Below are 22,808 nucleotides of genomic sequence, written 5' to 3' on the forward strand. Positions count from 1 at the left end.
AAAGATAGACCGGAGATGAGGAGTATTTCCTTCTTTTTTCTTTCCTTTTCTTTCCTTTTCCTTTCTCAGAGTTTCTGTTACTTACCAAACAGAGTTTCCTCCCACCAGGCAACGACTGGCTAACCAAACTAATAAGCACCGGCTTTCCCGCAGCAGCCTTCTCCTCCTCCTCCTCCTCCTCCCGAAGTAACCGTAAATCAGGCTGTTTGCTGGCCTCCTCAGCTCCTCTATCAACAGAAGGGGTTGATCATGGTATTACTCTCTCTCTCTCTCTCTCAGGTACAGGTCTTACCACTCCCGGTCACAGATCTGATTTCTCTATCCTATGTGACCTGCCAATCATCTCTGATACTGCTTGTGATTCCTCATAAGTCTGTTGTTGGCTCAAAAGTTTTCATCTTTTCTCTATTTTTGGAGGAAAAATCGTTTCTTTGAGGTCGATTGTTTAATCTCAATTATCCACTGAGTTATGAAACATACTGTCAATCAAACCCCTTCTTTTGAACTGTCTTTGCTTGAAAAATTATCTTTTGCTATATACTAATTGGTTGAATATTTTAGATGGGAATCGATCTGCATATGATACCACTACTTCATTTATACTCCCAACTACGTATTCCAGCATCCACAAAGTAAAGTTAACTTTCTTGGCTTTTGAACTATCCGACACTTTTCGGAATGGATATCGTGGCTTTTCTTGCAGAGTATCGAAGTAAAATTGTTAACTACGACTAACTGTATTCTCCCATAGATTTATTATCACGCCATTGTCACTTGTGGATGTTAGTTTGTGGTGGTTTTGTATTGCTATATCGAGGCACACTGGCAAATTACTCATAGCAACTAATTCTTTGGTCCGATTTACAAATAGCGGATGATTATTTTAACAGAAATGATATTGGTACCGACCCCGTCGGTACCGAAATCGTAGGGACGGCCGCGCCGGGCCGTCTCCGGCCACAGGACGGCTGATCCGAGCCGTCCAAAAATTCTATAAAAAAAAAACGAGGGGGCCCTCGCGGGAATCAACGGCATCCGAGGTGTGTAAGGTGCTTGATCCGAGCACCCTTTTTTCGTGTATATATGTATCGGTGGCCGGAGACGGCCCGGCGCGGCCGTCCCTACGATTTCGGTACCGATGGGGTCGGTACCTGTAGCATCACTCTTATTTTAAGTAGTATGCAAAGTAGTTAATATGTAATTATGTATGATTCAGTAAACTTAGAAAACATTGCTATAGTTGCGAGAACATTTAGTTTCTAACTAAATGCCAGGAAAGTGTATGCCTTTTATCAACTAGAGTAACTGAAATCATGAGATGGATTTTTCTGCCTTTTAGCAAGTGGTCCCTTACAAACTCTTTTTCAATTACTTATACATTTAAGTATCTGAATTGATTAATACTGTGCTTTTGATAAGCATATTGTTTATGTTTGTGTAACAAGGGCAAGTTTGTTTCGTAGGGTCAGATTAGCCAATTGTCAGATGATACTCTTGCCTCTATATTGTCTCGATTGCCATTGGAGGAAGCAATACGCACCAGCATCCTCTCAAGTCGATGGAGACACCTATGGAAACGTAGTACCTCTCTCAACTTTGATTCCGAGAAAACATTTGAAAGATAAAGGTACAAGCCAGAGTTACTTAAGTCTGAAACAAGTAAGTTTGTCACATGGGTTAATCATGTTTTGGAAGCTCATGATTCTAGTACTATAGAAGAGTTTAAAGTGAGTTTTCGCTTAGATAAACGCTTCAAGTTTGATATTGATGGGTGGATCAAGTTTGCATTGTCAAGGAAAGTTCAAAGACTGGAGTTGAACCTCCTGTCCAATAGTGGATAACTGGATATGTAGAAGCAAGAAAAGGTTACACTTTTTCGTTGGAGCTATTTGCTGAAATTGAAGAGATTTGTTTGAGTTCAAGGTTTGGCATCACGGGCAATGTTATGTTAGCTGACATCAAGTCCCTTAAAGAAGTATCGTTAAAGCAAGCATCTACATGTAGGCGATGAAGTTGTTGAGTTCCTTCTGTTAAATTGTCCATATCTTCAACATTTATCTATCCACGGGTCTTTTTCACTGATTAACTTAAAGTGGGTGGCCCCGTTTGTGCGTTGAAATACTTGGAGGTACTGGGTTGTCCCTCCATCAAATCCATCCAGATCTCTGTTTTAAATCTTGTTTCCTTCAGTTACGTTGGAGTAAAGACAAACTTACTTCTTGAGAATGTTCTGTCACTTGTTGATGTCTGTACTGGTAATGGCATGGTTACCTCCTATTTTGGTGGTTTGATGAATGATTCATTTTCTCTGCTTTCATGCTGCCTCGAGACCCTCACATTGAAACCGGATATCGTGGTTAGTTTGGTTTATACTTGTCTTCATGTTATGTTCTTTATTTCGTTGTGGTGCCTTACTCGGTGGTGTGAAATGTGATGTCTAGTGCCAAACCAACCCAATTATTTTCGTGTCTAGGGCGCTTTGTGCCAAGCCTCGTCCGGACCATTTATTGATTGTGTCGTGCCTTGTCATTTTAGGGTACTCTAGTCCAGCGTGGCCCACGGACACTCCACAATATGTGCCGTGCCTGTGCTCCGTCAAACCTTTTTTTTTTGGTAAGTAAAGTTTATTTCACCATAGAGGCATTCCTCTGTCCACCGAATGCAAGAGAAAGGTTAGAAAAAAAGACCAACCCTCCCTAACTACAGTATTCTATCTACCACTATTAACAGAAAAAATTCTAGAATCAAGAAGCCACATGTCACAAAGATCTCTATTTTGTGCCGTAAACTTCACAGAGGTCCATGAGCTCAATTTAGCTCTAATAGCATCCAGGATCACATCAGTACAAGCAGTCACATCTCTAGCTTTCCCTTGGAATACCCTTAGATTCCGTTCACCCCAAAGGAAGTAGATAGAAGCAGCAAGGGACAATTTGAAAATAGCACTCCTAAAGTTTTTACCTTTATGGTTCTGGACAGCCCATTCGACCTCCTGAGACAACCACACCCCACCCCACCCCACCACCCCCCCCCCCCCCTCCTCCCTAATATACCATTTCTGGCCAAAACTTTTCTCCACACAGTCGCAGAATAGTGGCACTCAAAGAAAAGATGAAGATGAGTCTCTATACCACATGTACACAGCACACATTGGGGGCTAAATGCCAAACCTCAACTTCCCAACCTGTCTTTTGTGGAAAGCCTGCCCCAAATAGCCAACCATTCAATGAAACTCCATCTAGGCACTCCTTGAGAGAACCAGACTAAATGATGCCAAGGCTGAATAGGGTTTCTGTGCCTGCAAGCTTCCCAGGCAGACTTAACTGAAAACACCCCATTACCGGTCAAGGTCCATATAGCTTTATCACAGGAAGAAGGGGAAGGGAAAAAAATCAGGAGTATGCCTCATGATATACGACACAACCCTGTTTCTCTGATTTGGCCATCTCCAAGAATCTTGATCAATGATAGCAGCAACTTTAGTCTTCAAAATCTGCCCTCTAATTACAACAAAAACTTCACCAAATTTTTGATACAACGCCCCCAAAGGATGCCAATTATCAGTCCAAAGGAAGGTCTCTTCACCATTTCCAATGATATATCGAATCCAGTCTTGGCATAACCCTCACAGCTTCAAAAGCTTTCTCATTACCCAAGAAACATCACTAGGAATCTGGATCCCCCACAAGCTGTACCATTTGAGAATGTACATATGAACCCACTTAACCCAAAATATCTGCCTTTTGACTAAGAGCCCAAAGATGTTTCATATTAATAGCCTTATTCCATCTGATTTTAGCTCCAGAGTGCTTCAGTTCAGTTCCTGACCATAGAAAGGCACTTAAGACCCCTTCAATCTCTTGAATCACTTTTTGAGGCAAAGTAAATATAGAACTCCAATAGGTTTGGATGCTGAATAATACTAATTGGATCAGTTGAGCCCTTCCCCAATAAGACAAGAATTTTTGAGTCCAACTATGGATTCTGCTCAATACCTTATTCTTAAGAACTGAGCAGTCAGCCTTAGTAAGTCTAGAACTGATTAAAGGAACCCCTAAGTATTTGACAGGCAAGGTTCCTTCAGATATACCCATCATCGTGGTGAAAACTTGTTTATCAGAATTAGAACCCCAGCAAAGAAAATAGCACTCTTTAAAAGATTGGGCTTGAGACCAGAGAAACCATGAAAATCCTTCAAAGTTTGCATGATAAGTTGAAGAGAATCTGAATGGGCACTACTAAGAATAAAGAGATCAACAGCAAACACAACATGTGATATCCCCAAGGGCTGGCATTTCGGGTGATAATGAAAACCCCCAGATTCAATATTCTGAGCCAAAAGAGAAGAAAAGGCTTCCATGACCAATAAGAATAGATATGGGGATATGGGATCCCCCTGTTGAAGACCTCTAGCACCAGGAAAGTAACCTTCCAACCCACCATTAATCATAACAGAGTACATGGGGGTGGTAATGCAAGCCTTCACCCATTTCACAAACATAGCAGGAAACTCCATAGCAGTCATTGTATCAATTAAGAACTCCCAATCCACAGAGTCATATGCTTTCATAAGATCTACCTTAATAGCACATCTAGGAGGACCATCATCTCTATGATAATTCCTAATTAGCTCATGCACAAGTAACACATTATCAACAATGCTTCTACCTTTGATAAAAGCCGACTGAGCATGACTAACTATATGTGAGAGCGTACCTTGCATTCTGTTAGTCAGGATCTTAGTGATCACGTTATAGACCACATTGCAGCAGGCAATGGGTCTATAATCTCTAACAGATGAAGGGCTAGATACCTTAGGAATGAGGGTGAGAGCCGTAGCATTCCATTGCTTGAGAATGAAACCTTTATCAAAGAAGTGCAGAACAGCATCCACCAAATCCTGCCCCACAACCTCCCAATTTTGCTGGAAGAAACTAGAACAGAACCCATCAGGGCCAGGCACCTTATCACCTTTGATAGATTTAAGGGCAGCTGGAATCTCTTCCACACTTACTGTCCTAACCATAGCTGGATGCATATCAATTGGGACTTTCTTCTTAATAATGTGGGACAAACAAGTTTTGGCATCTTGCCTCTGCATAAACTTTGTACCCAACAAGCCTTTGTAAAACTGAAGAATCTCCTCTTTAATCTCATCAGACTTATCCAGTAATGTGGGACAAACAAGTTTTGGCATCTTGCCTCTGCATAAACTTTGTACCCAACAAGCCTTTGTAAAACCGAAGAATCTCCTCTTTAATCTCATCAGACTTATCCAGTCTAACCCCATCTACAGTCGTAAAGCTAAGGATCTTATTCCGCAATCTGTTGCTACAAACCTTATGATGGAAAATTTAGTATTTTGATCGCCAAGAGCTAGCCAATTAACCCTGGATTTCTGCTTTTTAAAAGCCTCTTCTGCAGCACTAAGCTCCATAAAGACCCTAATAGCTTCCTTTTCCTGATTCCGAAGATTATCATCACCGACATTCAGAGAACAAAGCCCTTGAAGAGACTTCATCTAATGTCTAGCCTCCACCTCTCTCCCTGAAATATTAGAGTAACATTGAGAATTCAAGTCCCTAAGAACAGGCTTCAAACACTCAAGCTTTAAGGATAGCCTAAGCATAGTAGATCCATTCATAGGTACAGCCCAAGAAGTAGAAACCAGCTCCTTAAACTTGTGATGCTTCATCCAAAAATTAAAAAAACAAAAAGGCTTCCAACATCGAACTTCTTTGCACACAGAAACTAACAGAGAACAGTGGTCAGAAATACCTGGAGCATGTGCCACAGCTTCAGACTCTGGGAATACATCCAACCACTTGTCATTAACAACCACTCTATCAATTCTGCTCCATCAAACCTTGTAAGGCCAGAAAAAAATCTCAAAAAAATTAGAAATGTTATCCTTTCAGGAGTAGAATGAAGGATTGTCAAATAGTTATAACTGAAATAATACAATCAGCTTGAAAACTTTGAAACACATATGATGAATAATTGAATGTGTCTATACAATTGATGTCCTTGGTCTGATCATAGAATCAATCTCATGCTTAATGTTACAAAACAAGCAAAATGGGCAACAATTGATGTTAATAAATACTAATCTAACTGTTGCGAAGTAAGAAAACGGGCTAGCAAATCAATCACACAGTCACATATTTATTACGTATTGAGTCCATCTCATTTAGGCACAATATGACAATAGCAAAAAAGGCATGCCCATGCCCAGGCCGTGTCTGTAACTGTTTCTGAGAGTGTCGGGCCTGTGCGTGCCTTGCTCAATTTACACCTCTAGCATTGCTCTTTTTTCAATTTTTTTCCAGGGTTTTGTACTTCCTGATTTGCTGCCTAAGTTAAATGCTCTTGAAGAATTGATCATGGAAATAACAGCAAGCCGTGATACTTCTTTCCTTAATTATGCTACCTTCATAGAGGTGGCGCCTCACTTGCAGAAATTTGCATTTCAGGTGAATGTTCTTGCTACACACACGGTTATTTTATGTTATGTTAGATATTGGTCATGTAACTGAGAGTTCAATGCCATTTTATATCATTGAATCTGAGAAAAAGGTGTTTTTCTTCATAGTAGTTAACTTACCTGCCTAGTGCCTGTACTTTGTTTTGACACTAGGCAGGTAAGATAGGGTTGTGATCAATGGAGATCGTGTTTATTTTGATTCAATGTTAATAAATATTGTTATATCAGAGAAGAAGCTTCACCTCCTTCAGATTGGACATGGCAGTTTTTGTTGTAGTTCTCTCATACTTTTCATATTTTTACGGAAAAGATATATGTACGGACCGCTATGTAGGGAAATCGCGCGGCCGTCGGTATGGAAATGGTCGGTGCAAATAGCACCACTCATATTTTTATACAATCGTTAGTTATTTCATTACCAGTTTGTGTCTTGAGGTCCACTTGGTTTGCAAAATTCTCAATAAGCAGTAGCTTGCTGTAACTGAGAATCAACTAACTGCAAATTGGTGCATTTTAGTTTAATTCCCGGAAAAAGTGAATTTCAAACTGGTTTTGTCTTGGAAGGGACAAGAGGAAAGGATTAGAAAATTGCAAATATATCTTTAGCAAGTTCTTGAAAATCCTCTATTTGTTTTGTGAGAGGAAGGTTCGTTAACTACTTACAAACTTGAATATCAGTTAGAAGCTAGAAGTTTAATTTTTTTCCCGATTATGTAGAATTGGGTGTGTAAGGATGCTGGAAAATTGAGGAGGATAAAAGTGACTTTTTGTTTTCCATGTGAATTTGATTGTATAACTGCATCACATTGCAATTGAAATCTTAGTTTGACAGATTGGATTCCAATCAGAGGTCAACCATCAGCTTTAGAGAACTACCATTTCGTGTTTAATTCTGCTTTCCTTTTTCCGTTATGCCTACGATGTCAATTATCTTTCTTGTTGTGCTTAGCAATCCAAAATAATTGTAGCTGCCCGTGTCTCTCTTGCAGGCAGCCTGGGAATCTAACCTTTCTGTTAGTAAGAGAATGGTTCAAAGGTGTAGTCGACATTTTCACCATCGATGCCTCAGGGAGGTGAGATTGGGAGGGTATTATGGTCGTAAAAGTGATCTTGAAGTTGCAATCTTTTTTTTAGAGAATGCCGTGGCACTTGAGAAGATGATTATTAATCCTCGCAATGAATCACCATTTCTTCCCGATAATGCTTTCTCAAGGCAACGAGCTGCTAGAAGTCGTGCCAAGCAGCAACTTGACGGAATAGTACCCGAGGGAGTCAAGTTAGTGATCCTTCAAATTTAACGGAGTAGCTTACAATGTGCATGATGTTGTTTATTGGTGGAAGATAGAAGTCGAGATAGTTCATTAGCTAAGCTTCCAGCTTGGGTGAGTACGATCGAGACTGTAGGTTAATCAATAACATCGGGTTTGGTTGATAAAAAAATCCACTATTCGGCTCAGTTCATGACTCCTAACATGTTCGGGCTACTGGATTTGGCTCAGGCTTGGGTTATTACTACTTTTGTTATTGAACTTCCTCTTATAAAAGAAATTTCTATGTTCATCCTTCGATGGAGTTATTTCTCCAATTGCTTAAAAATTACTAGAAGTGTACGTCATTTCTATTAATTGCGTGAAGTGATAATAGCTTTTTATTTGCTAAATAAAAATTAAAACGATTACTGTGGAGAAAATTGATTGCAGGGAAACAGCTTGGCGCGTACAAGCCTAGCAGTCATTAGCGTACTCCACCTCAAAAATTACATAGAACCATTTGCACATACTGAAATTATAAAACTCTTTGGAAGAAGTAAATGTTTTAGAATTCACTTGGGAGTTTTGGCTTTTGATAACATGATTTAGGTTGTCAAAAGACCCGAATTTTTTTTTTATAGGCAACAAAATTTTATTCAACTCGGCAAAGGATACATTGAGGAAGCCAAATCTCTAGATACAATAAAGAACTTGGAGCATAGAAATGGCCAAAAAGAAATAGAAAAAAAAAAAAAAAACATCCAACAAGATATTGAACGAAACCACGAAAGGATATGTGGGATCATCCTTATACCGATAGATCAAAAAGCCTTGTCTAAATGTAACACGAACTATGATCTGCATGTGAAGTAGTCCTTTGTACCTTCTTTGTAATGGTATTGTAACTATCCTGTGCCCACGTGTCCACTGGTCTTATGAAGTAGTCCTTTGTACCGGCCCTGGAAAAATGAATTTGTACATGTATTGATATGCTTTGTATTAGGCATTAATTAAACATAGAATGAATTATGATATGTATTGTATCTAGGTACTGTGACAACGAATGATAATGACAAGAACCGAGTTAGGTTTTGAAATATGCAATAGAAAAATCACTAGTGAGCTCGATTTCTAGCCTACATATGTAATGCAAGAGAACAAAAATTTTTACTTTGAATTTTTCATGTAATTTAAGCTAAAAGCACAATTAATTTTACTTTTTTGTTTTTTGTTTTTTACTTGTTTTATTTATTATGACTTAAAATTAAGTGGGTGACCAAACTTGAGATCGCGTTTGGGCAAACCAAGTGCCGGGGCCGGCACTGTACAACACACAAGACTGTAGGGCCCATCAAAAGACAAGTTGTTGGAATGACTTAGGTTGATTTGATCCAAGGGTTAGAGAAATCTATAGCACAAAACCCAAGGGTGTATGGCCCATTAAAAGACAAGTTGTTGGAATGACTGAGAATGATTTTGATCCAACGGTTGGAGAAGTTTTTCAATGCCGGATGGCTATATTTCATGTGGTGCCCACTTCATATCAAAATCCTCTCTTCTCTCCTCTCTCTCTCTCTCTCTCTCACTCAGTTTACTGGCACAGCAAATCTGTGCATAGATTGTGGACAAATTTCTATGTGGGGCCCACTACGGGTTCCACACAAGTGATCCGAGCCGTTCATTATGTTTAAAACATTTTTTCAAGGTCCTTTGCAAAAAATTAGCTCAATTCGATACCTATAAGTACTTGATTTAATCATCTAACTTTTCATTCAAGTTTTTAGAGAATGAAAGTTAGACGATTAGATCAAGTACTTATAGATATCGGATTAAGATGATTTTTTGCGGAAGCCCTTGAAAAAATATTTTAAATATAAGGAACGGTTCGAATCACTTATGTGAGACCCTTAGTGGACCCTACATAGAAATCTGTGCACAGATTTGCTGTGCAAGTGACTTTCTGATCGCATTTTTCTTCAAAAGCACCAAATAATTCTAGCTGAGGGGGCCATGTACTGTACAGAGAGTACACCCACAACGTGTCTGCAGCCACATGGGCGGTAAACGTGATTTTCTGCTTTGCCTTTTTTTTGTTTGTTTTCTATTTATAGGATGGAAAATCTGGTACTAGCTTTCCATTTGTGTGAGTTGTTTTTTTCATATGAGTATATTAGTACTTTAAAACTCGAAGAGAGTGGAGTGTAGTTGGTGTCTTCCTTATGAGAAATGTTAGGAACACATCAATGTATTACACCCCAACCACACCTCTCTCACATGCATGTGTGAGAATTTCACAATAAATGCTAGGACCCGTTAGGGACCCACATGTATGTTGTGTGACAAATTGATGTGCCTTTAGCATCTACTCTCATGCATATGTGTAGGGTTCAATTTCCGTAAACACTCATCTCCCTCTCTAAGTCCCCTGGGACAGAGTATATTAGAATTAACGACTGACAGAAAGACCTATGCTTTCCGTAAGAGTTCCTATCAGTTCGCAATTCCCATTAAGATAGAAAAATTTGCAATGTACAAGTTTTTTGTGCACTAGAACAAAAACAGTTTTGACATTTTATTTCCAAAATTTTCCTATCCGATTAGCATCTCTTGAAGAAAAGATGTCAAAGAAGGAAAAAGTTACTGTACAAAACAAAGGAAAAGAAGAAGGATTACGAATCCCAAGCAAATCTACATAAGCTGAAACAATGAAATTCACTTCAAAATAGAAAAAGCAGATTCTTTTCCGAAATAGAAAAAGCAGTAAAGACTTCATCTTGGGTTTCCACCAAAGGCCAAAGGAGAAACACCACATCTTTTCGTGAATTATTAGCTGCCGAAAACCAAAAAAATATGAAGTCGTCCTTTGTACTTAGAGTCAGGACCTCCTCTTTCATCAACATCCATCCCTGATCAAGTATCTTCAAAATTGTGAAAAAGCAAGACAGAACCATGCACATGGGTTTTGGTGAAAACTATGATCTGCATGTAAAGTAATCCTTTGTAGTTAAGAAAAATTCTGCCAAGAAAAATTCCAATGTTTCGAGACAGCTGGTGATGAAGTAGAGTTATTAGGTCCCCACCCCACATAGGCAACCTTTGCACGACTTAATGGTAAAAATTGGTATGTGTTCTATGCATTTTTGTTTATTTTTTCTTTTCATTGCTGTACTACCTTTTTTTGGCTATGCTAAAAAGGGACGGAGGAGGGGGCAACCAAACATAGCAACCCTTCCCTCAGCATGGCCATAAGGACTCCAGACCTGCAGCGAATCCAGGAAGGGACCAAAGAGCCATAGCAATGGCCACCCCACCAAGAGCTAGCGAGCCAAAGCCGGACAAAGGAGAAGATCCAAATTCAAGAGAGACGCGATTGACACAACTCAAACTTGAGACCTCCTACCTCACCCGTGATAGTAATTGCTGTACTACCTTGTAATAAAGCAATAAATAATTCTCGGTGGATATATAGTGGATCTGTAATCTCATCTCATTCAATGCCCTAAGCTTGTTCTTACACGCGGGTATGCAAGGAAAAAATAAAGTAACGAAATGATGAATGCTCGGTTGCCGCCGTTAATAATGTAGAACGATGAATCTATTTCAAATGTACATTATGTCATCCTTTAATTAATCAAATGTCATAGTGGGAAAAGTCTACAATGCACACCTCTTAAAAGGGTGTACTATATGCACATATTTTATGATTTATTTCTACTGTAATATTTTAGTGTGTTTCGTAACTTTTGTTCTAGAATTCATAACTTTTCAGTAGTAAGATTCGTAACATTTTCATTATGATTCATATCATTTTGGTGTATTTCGTAACCTTTATACGATTCGTAACTTTTTAGCAATATGATTCGTAATATTTTCTCTACAATTCATAACATTTTGGGATGTGTATATGATACACACCCAAATAAGAGGTGTGTATTGTAGTCTTTTCCGTCACAATGAGTATTTGATAGAAAATGACCATCTCATTCCATTCGAATTTAATGCCAGTGAAACAAACCCTGTTTCAAATTGCTGTCCTTTTCGAAAAACATGTCATATTCCAATCAAGAAATAAAGCACTTTCATATTTGATTTTTCCTGAATTTTTCTCACGCTACAATGTCAAATTAATGGAGATTTTAAAATTGGTCAAAATAATTTAAAACTTATAGTTTTTAATTTTTTTCCCCGCAAAATGACACTAACTTGAACAGGGACTAATAATTTTAGAAAAAGCAAGGATCAACTTAGTGCCCCGACTCAGATATCTAGTTATAAAAAAAAAGAAACTGGAAAAAGAGAGGCAAATAATTTTTGCATTCCACTTTTTTATAAATGCACCTCCGAATTTTGTATTTTAAAATATTCTGAAACTCATTTCGGAAATGAAAAACATAACATAACATCTTACTACTCGCCGCGGATCAAAAAAAAAAAAAACATCTTACTACTCGTATGAAATTATCACAACAACAGAGAAAACAGAGGAACAAACCCCGGTAGCCTTCCCGTCGTCCAAACCAGAATTACTCGTCCATTGCATACATGTTGTCCCTATAAATAGCTCCCAGATAGAACCACCAGCTCATCTCACTCATTAACTCCAGCTCATCTCACTCATTAACTCCTCTCTCTCTCTCTCTCCAATGGCTCCCAAAAGAAGCTCCCAAGACAAGGGAAACAAGTCCAAAGGTCAGTGTAGCAGTAGCTCCACGGTGTCTGTGGGAGAGGAACTGAAGGACTACCTAACTGCTGCGGAGAGGACCTCCCAAGCACAGAACGAGTTTGATGCAGAGAATCTGAATGCCGAGAGCTTGATGAATGAGATATCGAATGCGAACCCTACTTACCTCACGGTAACCACCGTGGACGAGGCAAAGACTGCCAGGGAGTTTGCACAAAGCAAACAATGGAGGGGTGGTTTGCACATCATAGCGAAAAATGAACGACCAGCTGGGCACATTCGGAAGGCGGCAGAAGGTAATGATGAGTCCGATGAGAAAGTGTTTAATGAAGTGAAAACTTTTTACAACTAAGGCACGAGTCCAGTAAGCTTATCTTCCGGCTTAAATAAGTCAGTTTCTCATCAACTGCGCCGTGTTCTCTGTTAAGTTTGCTAGGTTGTGGTCTTAGTTTGTTAGGTTGTGGACTTTGTGGGTGAAGGTTAAATTCAACATTCATGAGTACTATTCCATTGATGAGTTCAAGAGGAATTTGGATGGTATCAGGAGAATATATCAAAGTGTAATTGGGATGGGTGTTGGCTTAGGGTGTGGCTTTGGGTTGTGTGGGAGTGAGTGTCCTGTTTCTGGGGTGGTCTCTGGTTAGTTTTGGTTTCAGTTTTTGTGGTCCAGCTTGGGACGTTATGGTTTTTGTTTGAGTTTGGGTGGGAGGGTGTTTGTTCTTGTTTCTCTTGTATCCTTGAATCCACCAACAAGTAGTTTGTGTCCATTTCGTCACGCAGCTTCTGGTCATGTTAATGCCCTTTATCAAATGCCCAAAACTCAGTGTGTGCAAATGGTTCTTTAGTACTCCCTCCGTCCCTTTTTTTGTGTGTCCAGTATTCCATTTTGGGCTGTCCCTTAATAAGTGTCCATTTTGTAAAGTTAGGGAGGTAAAAGTTGATGTATTGTCTATTTTGTCCCTAAAAGTAGATTTTATTTTGAAAAGTTAGTAAGTAAAAGTGTAATGATGATGGGTAAGTAGGGAAAGTGAAGGAAAAAGTTGATGTGAAAGGTGTAATGATGATGTCTTTTTAATAAGTTGAAATTACAAAGCACGACACTTAAAAAGGGACGGAGGGAGTATAATTTTTGAGGTGGAGTACGCTAATGACTGGTAGGCTTGTATGCCCCAAGCTGTTTCCCTTCAATCAATTTTCCCCACAGTAATATTTCTTTCATGCACTCGTTTTAATTTTTAGCAAATAAAAAGAAAAAACTCCATCTAAGGATAAACTCCTAATAGCAATATTTCATGCAATTAATAGAAATGATGTACACTTCTATTTTTAAGCAATTAAAGTAATAACTCCATCTAAGTATAAACATTGAAATTTCTTCCATAAGAGGAAGTTCTATAAATAAATAAAAAATTAATAACCCAAAGCCCGAGCCAAATTCAGTAGCCCGAATATGTTAAGGTCATGAACTGAGCAGAATAGTAGATTTTTTGACATGAGCAAACCAAGCTTGGTGTTATCGATCGTAATCTCCCTCACTCTTATCCAATGAAAAAGCTAAATAATCCATACATTGACGAATAAATAGAATACACGGCATCACCCAAGCTGGAATCTTAGCTAATGAACAGAAAGATCGCTATCTCGACTTCTATCTTCCACCAAAAAACACCATCACGCACATTGCAAGCTACTCTGTTGAAGTTAAAGGATCACTAACTTGACTCCCGCGGGTACTATTCCGTCAAGTTGATGCTTGGCACGACTTCTAGCAGCTCGTTGCCTCGAGAAAGCATAATCGGGAAGAAATGATGATTCATCACGAGGATTAATAATCATCTTCTCAAGTGCCACGGCATTCTCTAAAAAAAAGATTGCAACTTCAAGGTCACTTTTACGACCATAATACCCTCCCAATCTCACTTCCTTGAGGCATCGATGGTGGAAATGTCGAACACACCTTTGAACCTTTCTCTTACAAACAGAAAGGTTAGAATAATCCCAAGCTGCCTGCAAGAGAAAAACGGGCAGCTACAATTATTTTGGATTGCTAAGCACAACCAGAAAGATAATTGACATTTGCAGGCATAACGGAAAAAGGGAAGCATTTAACACGAAATGGTAGTTCTCTACCTCTGATGGTTGAATCCAATCTGTCAAACTAAGATTCCATATTGCAATGTGACGCAGTTATACAAAAAGTCACTTTTATCCTCCTCAATTAAACTTCTAGCTTCTAACTGATATTTAAGTTTGTAAGTCAAGTAGTTAACAAACCTTCCTCCCACAAAACAAATAGAGGATTTTCAAGAACTTGCTAAGATATAGTAGCAATTTTTTAATCCTTTCCTCTTGTCCCTTACATGACAAAACCAGTTTGGAATTCACTCTTTCTGGGAATTAAGCTAAAATGGACCAATTTGCAGTTAGTTGATTCTCAGTTACAGCAAGCTACTGCTTATTGAGAATTTTGCAAACCATGTGGACCTCAAGATACAAACTGGTAATAAAATAATTAAGTATTGTAAAAAAATATGGAACGAATGAGAGAACTACAACAAAAACTGGCATGCCCAATCTGAAGGAGGCTGACGCAACGGAATTAACAAAGAGATTAATTGCGTACTAATCGAATGAATGATAAACTCGAGTCCACAAGAGAAAGAGACAAAGTCTGAATATTATTGATTGATTGAATGAATTACAGGGAGGGTTGCACCCTTATTTATATTAGCAGCAGGCCTAGCTAATAAGGTAATGCTTGGGCTACCAAGAATATAACTTGGAGTAGGGACCAAGCAAAACAAAATAAGGAAATAAAAGAAACTCTAAGAAAATAGAAATTAGGAAACTAGAATCGTGCTAAATAGGTAGCACATAAGATCTCCTATTATTATGCCTAAATAAAAAGTTTACAAATCAAATACGAAATAATTAATTATTTCTTCTTTGATTTGGCACGGTCCAGTTGTTCTAGAAATATCTCAGCCACTTGTCCTACATCAGAGGCGAACCTTCATCTCTGATGTAACAATATTTGTTAACAATGAATAAAAAAAATACGATCTGCATTGATCACAACTGACAACCCTATCTTGCCCGCAAAAAAAATTCTCTACCTACATCAATAATAACGTCAAAATAAAGTACAGCCACTAGGCAGGTAAATCAAATAGGGATTTAGTGCTGGTCGTCAGCTCTAATTTAACAAAGCAAAAGATGAAGGGACAAATTTCAGTTTTGATAATGCTATACGTAGATTTATGAGAAAGAAACAACGGATCATGTTATTTAAATGAGCCTGCGCTGTTGTTATTCGTAATTTGTGAAATATCAATATCACACATTCCGCTTTGCAAATCATGCGGGTTTTTTTTTCCCAGTTAACTACTATGAAGAAAAATACCTTTTTCTCAGATTCATTGATATGAAATGGCATTGAACTCTCAGTTACATGGCCAATATCTAACATAGCATAAAATAATCGTGTGTGTAGCAAGAACATTCACCTGAAATGCAAATTTCTGCAAGTGAGGCGCCACCTCTATGAAGGTAGCATAATTAAGGAAAGATGTATCACGGCTTGCTGTTATTTCCACGATCAATTGTTCAAGAGCATATAACTTAGGCAGCCACTCAGGAAGTACAAAACCCTGGGGAAAAAATGGAACAAGAGTAAGGGTAGAGGTGTAAATCGGGCAAGGTGCGCACAGGCACAACACTCTCAGAAACGGTTGTGAGCACGGCATGGGCATGGGCATGCCTTTTTGCTATTGTGCGTAAATGAGATGGACTCAATACGTAATAAATATATGTGACTGTGTGATTGATTTGTTGGCCCATTTTCCTACTTCGCACCCGTTAGATTAGTAGTATTTATTAACATCCATTGTTGCCCATTTTGCTTGTTTTGTAACATTAAGCATGAGATTGGTTCTATGATCAGACCAGGGACTCATACGTGTTTCGTAGTTTTCAAGTTGTTTGTATTATTTCAGTTATAACTATTTGACAGTCCTTCATTCTACTTCCGAAAGGATAACATTTCTAATTTTTTTGCGGCCTTACAAGGTTTGATGGGGCATAGGCACGGCATGGCAAAAATTGTGGAGTGTCCGTGTGCTAGACTGGGCCTAGAGTACCCTAAAATGACACGGCACAGCACAAAGCGCCTTAGACACGAGAATAATTGGGTTGGTTTGGCACTAGACAACACATTTGACACCTCCGAGTAAGGCACCAAACGAAATAAAGAACATAACATGAAAACAAGTATAAACCAAACTAACCACGATACCCGGTTTCAATGTGAGGGTCTTGAGGCAGCATGAAAGCAGAGAAAATGAATCATTCATCGAACCGCCAAAATAGGAGGTAACCATGCCCTCACCAATACGGACATCAACAAGTGACGGAACATTCTCAAGAAATAAGTTTGTCTTTACTCCAACATAATTGAATGAAACAAGATTTGAAGCAGAGATCTTGATGGATTTGATGCAGCGACAACCCATTACCACCAAGTATTTCAATGCACAAACGGGGCCACCAACTTTTAAGTTGATCAGTGAACAAGACCCGCAGATAGATAAACGTTCAAGATATGGACAATTTAACAGAAGGACCTCAACAACTTCGCCACCTACATGTAGATTCTTTAACGATACTTCTTTAAGCGACTTGACATCAGCTAACATACCATTGCCCATGATGCCAAACCTTGAATTCAAACAAATCTCTTCAATCCCAGCAAGTAGCTCCAACGAAAAAGTGTAAGGTTTTCTTCCTGACAGGAGGTTCAACTCCAGTCTTTGAACTTTCCTCGACAATGCAAACTTGATCCACCCGTCAATATCAAACTTGAAGCGTTTATCTAAGCCAAAAATCACTTTAAACTCTTCTATACTACTAGCATCATGAGCTTCCAAAACATGATTAACCCATGTGACAAACTTATTTGTTTCAGACTTACGTAACTCTGGCTTGTACCTTATCCTTTCAAATGTTTTCTTGGAATCAAAGTTGAGAGAGGTACTACGTTTCCATAGGTGTCTCCAGCGACTTGAGAGGATGCTGGTGCGTATTGCTTCCTCCAATGGCAATTGAGACAATATAGAGGCAAGAGTATCATCAGACAATTGGCAAATCTGACCCTACGAAACAAACTTGTCCTTGTTACATAAACATAAGACAATATGCCATCAAAAGCACAGTATTAGCCAATTCAGATACTTAAATGTAAAAGTAACTGAAAGAGTTTGTAAGTGACTACTTGCTAAAAGGCAGAAAAATCCATCTTATGATTTTAGTTACTCTAGTTGATAAAAGGCATACTTTCCTGGCATTGAGTTACAAACCAAATGTTCTCGCGACTATAGCAATGTTTTCTTACTTACTAAATCATACTAACTACTTTGCATACTACTTAAAATAATTATCTGCTATTTGTAATTCATTATAGGGCCGAAGAATTAGTTGCTATGAGTAATTCGCCAATGTGCCACAATATAGCAATACAAAACCACCACAAACTAACATCCACCAGTGACAATGGCGTGATAATAAATCTATGGGAGAATACAGTTAGTGCTAGTTAACAATTTTACTCTGCAAGAAAAGCCACAATATCAATTCCGAAAAGTGTCGGATAGTTCAAAAGCCAAGAAAGTTAACTTTACTTTGTGGATACTGGAATACGTAGTTGGGAGTATCAATGAAGTATTGATATCACATATCAGATGCAGATCGATTCCCATCTAAAATTATACGTGCCGGTATGCTTCATATATATAATTGCTATGTCTAATTGTCTATTCTACTAGTCAAAATATTCAACCAAGTAGTATAGCAAAAGATAATTTCTTTAAAGCAAAGACAGTTCAAAAAGAAAGCTATGCACGGTAGAGATTATATACATGACTACATGAGAACATAAACAGAAGGGGTTTGATTGACAGTATGTTTCATAACTCAGTGGATAATTGAGATTAAACAATCGACCTCAAAGAAACTATTTTTACCCCAAAAAGAGAAAAAAGATGAAAACTTTTGAGCCAATAACAGACTTATGAGGAATCACAAGCAGTATCAGAGATGATTGGCTGGTAACATAGGATAGAGAAATCAGATCTGTGACCGGGAGTGGTAAGACCTGTACCTGTAAGAGAGAGAGAGAGAGAGAGAGAGAGAGAGAGAGAGAGAGAGTAATACCATGATCAATCCCTAGCGAAGAAGAAGAGAGAGGAGCTGAGGAGGCCAGCAAACAGCCTGATTTACCTCAGGAGGAGGAGGAGGAGGAGGCTGCTGCGGGAAAGCCGTTGCTTATTGTATTGGATGTATTCGATAATACACAGCCACCGATTGAAGTTATACTACGTACTTGCGTATTTATTTAGGGTACAAGAGTTCCATATTTACGTAAGAGCCCCTAAACCATTACAAGTTCAGAAAATTGGGCAAGATAGGGTTGTACTTAACTGAGAGTTCAATGCCATTTTATATCATTGAATCTGAGAAAAAGGTGTTTTTCTTCATAGTAGTTAACTTACCTGCCTAGTGCCTGTACTTTGTTTTGACGTTATAATTGATGTAGTAGAGAATTTTTTTGCGGGCAAGATAGGGTTGTGATCAATGGAGATCGTATTTATTTTGATTCAATGTTAATAAATATTGTTATATCAGAGAAGAAGCTTCACCTCCTTCAGATTGGACATGGCAGTTTTTGTTGTAGTTCTCTCATACTTTTCATATTTTTATACAATCGTTAGTTATTTCATTACCAGTTTGTGTCTTGAGGTCCACTTGATTTGCAAAATTCTCAATAAGCAGTAGCTTGCTGTAACTGAGAATCAACTAATTGCAAATCGGTGCATTTTAGTTTAATTCCCGGAAAAAGTGAATTTCAAACTGGTTTTGTCTCGGAAGGGACAAGAGGAAAGGATTAGAAAATTGCAAATATATCTTTAGCAAGTTCTTGAAAATCCTCCATTTGTTTTGTGAGTGGAAGGTTCGTTACGTTAACTACTTACAAACTTGAATATGAGTTAGAAGCTATAAGTTTAATTTTTTTCCCAATTATGTAGAATTGGGTGTGTAAGGATGCTGGAAAATTGAGGAGGATAAAAGTGACTTTTTGTTTTCCATGTGAATTTGATTGTATAACTGCTTCACATTGCAATTGAAATCTTACTTTGACAGATTGGATTCCATTCAGAGGTCAACCATCAGCTTTACAGAACTACCATTTCGTGTTTAATTCTGCTTTCCTTTTTCCGTTATGCCTACAATGTCAATTATCTTTCTTGTTGTGCTTAGCAATCCAAAATAATTGTAGCTGCCCATGTCTCTCTTGCAGGCAGCCTGGGAATCTAACCTTTCTGTTAGTAAGAGAAAGGTTCAAAGGTGTAGTCGACATTTTCACCATCGATGCCTTGGGGAGGTGAGATTGGGAGGGTATTATGGTCGTAAAAGTGACCTTGAAGTTGCAATCTTTTTTTTAGAGAATGCCGTGGCACTTGAGAAGATGATTATTAATCCTCGCGATGAATCACCATTTCTTCCCGATTATGCTTTCTCGAGGTAACAAGCTGCTAGAAGTCGTGCCAAGCAGCAACTTGACGGAATAGTACCCGAGGGAGTCAAGTTAGTGATCCTTCAACTTTAACAGAGTAGCTTACAATGTGCATGATGGTGTTTATTGGTGGAAGATAGAAGTCGAGATAGCGATCTTTCAGTTCATTAGCTAAGCTTCCAGCTTGGGTGAGTACGATCGAGACCGTAGTTTGATCAATAATAACATCGGGCTTGGTTGATCAAAAAATCTACTATTCTGCTCAGTTCATGACTCCTAACATATTCGGGCTGCCGGATTTGCCTCAGGCTTGGGTTATTATTACTTTTGTTGCAGAACTTCCTCTTATGGAAGAAATTTCTATGTTTATCCTTAGATGGAGTTATTACTCTAATTGCTGAAAAATTAGAAGTGTACGTCATTTCTATTAATTGCATTAAGTGATAAAAGCTTTTTATTTGCTAAAAATTAAAACGATTACTGTGGGGAAAATTGATTGAAGTAAAACAGCTTGAAGCATACAAGCCTAATAGTCATTAGCGTACTCCACCTCAAAAATTACATAGAACCATTTGCACATACTGAGATTATAAAACTCTTTGGAAGAAGTAAATGTTTTAGACGTCACTTGGGAGTTTGGCTTTTGATAAAGGACATTAACGTGATTTAGGTTGTCAAAAGACCCGAAAATTTATTTTTTTTGATAGGCAACAAAATTTTATTCAACTCGACAAAGAATACATCGAGGAGGCCAAATCTCTAGATACAAGAAAGAACTTGGAGCATAGAAATGGCCAAAAAAAAATGGAAAAGGAAAAAAAAAATCCAACAAGATATTGAATGGAACCACGAAAGGATGCGTGGGATCATCTTTACACCGATTGATCAAAAAGCCTTGTCTACATATAACACAAACTATGATCTGCATGTGAAGCAGTCCTCTGTACCTTCTTTGTAATGCTATTGTAACTATCTTGTGCCCACTGGTCTTATGAAGTAGTCATTTGTACCGGCCCGGGAAAAAAGGATTTGTACATGTATTGATATGCTTTGTGTTAGGCATTAATTAAGTAGAATGAATTATGATATGTATTGTAGCTAGGTACTACGACAACTAATGATAATGACAAGAATCGAGTTAGATTTTGAAATATGCAATAGAAAAATGGGTAGTCCTATGGTACACACCCCTTATTAGGGGGTGTGCTGTACACACCATGATTTTAAACCCTTGGATTTCAAAGGGAATAATTCGGACCACCCATTTATTAAATCAATTAATAAAATAAAAAAAAGGCTTAGAAGGTAACAGGTTGTTCTCTCCTCCTTGACCTTCTCTCCCTCTCCCTCATACGTAAAATACTATAAATTATATAACATAACCATAATTGTTATGACAACACAAAAAATTGGCACTTTCTTTCCACAATGTGTCGTACCAAAAGAAATTGATCAAAAGAGACTAGATACAAGACCAAAATATGTCGTAGCACAATCAATAATTATTATACTCAAACAAGATACATGTCTAAAATATCACAAATTAAATATCGTATAACTTGACATCCTAACAGCCTTGATCAATCATTCTAAAAATATACTCACTAACGACATTTAGATTGTACATTTAATTTATATTTTATATGAAACCTAGTCCTCTGTTGTAGTTGAATGTAAGGTAGCCATGCAACCGTGATACAATAATGACAATTAATCCGTTGAATTTTTTATATTTGTTGATTAAGTTACCTACGTAAATTTTTTGCCTCGATCAGGTTTAGGAAGCTCTATCAGATGGTGCATTATTAGATTTTTTGATATTATGTAAATTGTAAAAGATAGACGATTTCGATAATAAAAAAAAACTTACGTGGGGCTCAAATGGTGCATTATTAGATTTTAATGTTGTATTGAAATTGAACGACAAGATTTGTTGAAGTATGAAACTTCAATGACTAACTATGTAATTTATCCTAAAAAATAACAACATTCTTTTAAAAAATAGGAATGAAGGGTGCCAGACTTGAACCCCAGATATTTTAGATAAATGTCCAAACTCCAACACCGGCCTTATCACTATGGTACGCAATTGAGAATTTGTAATTCTAAAAGCTATTAATTATATAATACTTTCTTGTTCGTAGGGGCCCTATTTCCCCGATTGAAAATTTGAGAAGACAATGGCCTCAAATGCCTTCGTCTTAGTGCTAGTCTTGCACTTGTAGATCATATTATAGCTTATGTCATTGGTGTAAATCAATATGTCGACCATAATAATTTTTTTTTGAAAGAAAGTACAATGACAATAAATTTACAAAATTATTTAGATTGTATTTTCACGACCTAGTTCCAGGGACCACCATTAAATTTGGATTGGTATGCATAGGGTGAAGGTTTGGCACCGATCTACGTGTCAAATATATAGTGCCAATTGTTAAGTGCATCACCCTGAGTATTGATAAGATTGGGTAGTAATATAATTAATTTCACCAATTACAAAAATGAGAGTAATTTTCACACTCTATTTTTTGATATTCACACTTATATTTTTGTACTCCATTTTAGTGTCGAATGTGTATGTATTTGAGACAGTTGGATAATTATTTTTTTTAGTGATATCTCATTTTTCCATGAAGGAATTTTGATTTTTTGAATTAAATTTTATAGAGAAAGAATCTGATTTAGACTAATATTTTGAGAGGAAATTGTAGTTGTATTCGAAAATTTGGATATAGTACTTATTTTTTGGTGAATTTCTTGGATGAAATTTTTGTGCGAGAACTTCATTTTTAGTTTAAATTATTGAGGTATTGTGTAGGAAAAATT

The 22,808-nt window shown here is 37.8% G+C and overlaps 2 protein-coding genes across 11 annotated transcripts in view; one reads left to right on the forward strand and one right to left on the reverse strand.

Annotated features, from left to right (window-relative positions):
• On the forward strand, positions 1-20,357 carry LOC131318166 (uncharacterized). Of its 6 annotated transcripts, XR_009197531.1 has the most exons (4): positions 29-252; positions 1,464-1,627; positions 6,330-6,473; positions 7,474-8,080. XR_009197531.1 is itself a non-coding variant. In XM_058347977.1 (3 exons), the coding sequence occupies exons 1-3, from the start codon at positions 250-252 to the stop codon at positions 7,780-7,782; spliced, it is 456 nt and encodes a 151-aa protein (XP_058203960.1). In that variant the 5' UTR covers positions 30-249; the 3' UTR covers positions 7,783-8,080. The 6 variants fall into 6 exon arrangements, 3 of the variants coding, with proteins under 3 accessions (XP_058203960.1, XP_058203959.1, XP_058203958.1); XR_009197533.1 differs by lacking the exons at positions 6,330-6,473; positions 7,474-8,080 and adding an exon at positions 19,767-20,357 and having other exon boundaries at positions 1-252; positions 1,464-2,356; XR_009197532.1 differs by lacking the exon at positions 6,330-6,473 and having other exon boundaries at positions 1-252; positions 1,464-2,356.
• The window catches only part of LOC131318165 (F-box protein At5g03100-like), a 21,023-nt gene continuing 11,989 nt past the window's right edge, over positions 13,775-22,808 (reverse strand). For 4 of the 5 annotated variants that reach the window (XM_058347974.1, XM_058347971.1, XM_058347970.1 and 1 more), the window contains 3 exons: positions 16,702-17,565; positions 15,922-16,065; positions 13,775-14,422 (listed from right to left, as the gene is read on the reverse strand). In XM_058347974.1, coding sequence (XP_058203957.1) covers positions 14,117-14,422; positions 15,922-16,065; positions 16,702-17,565 — 1,314 coding nt within the window. In that variant the 3' untranslated portion in view covers positions 13,775-14,116. Of the gene's footprint in view, positions 14,423-15,921; positions 16,066-16,701; positions 17,566-18,622; positions 18,872-22,808 lie in introns of those variants that run through there. The other variant, XM_058347973.1, reaches the window with a different exon arrangement.

The sequence above is a fragment of the Rhododendron vialii genome, chromosome 2a (assembly GCF_030253575.1).
Source record: "Rhododendron vialii isolate Sample 1 chromosome 2a, ASM3025357v1".
In the NCBI taxonomy this organism is placed as follows: Eukaryota; Viridiplantae; Streptophyta; class Magnoliopsida; order Ericales; family Ericaceae; genus Rhododendron; species Rhododendron vialii.

Coding starts and splice junctions, on each gene's coding strand:
- LOC131318166 (XM_058347975.1), top strand. CDS start 2,264: ATGGTTACCTCCTATTTTGGTGGTTTGATGAATGATTCATTTTCTCTG. Junction 2,357..6,329: donor CATTGAAACCGGATATCGTG/GTTAGTTTGGTT, acceptor ATTTTTTTCCAG/GGTTTTGTACTTCCTGATTT. Junction 6,474..7,473: donor TGCAGAAATTTGCATTTCAG/GTGAATGTTCTT, acceptor TCTCTCTTGCAG/GCAGCCTGGGAATCTAACCT.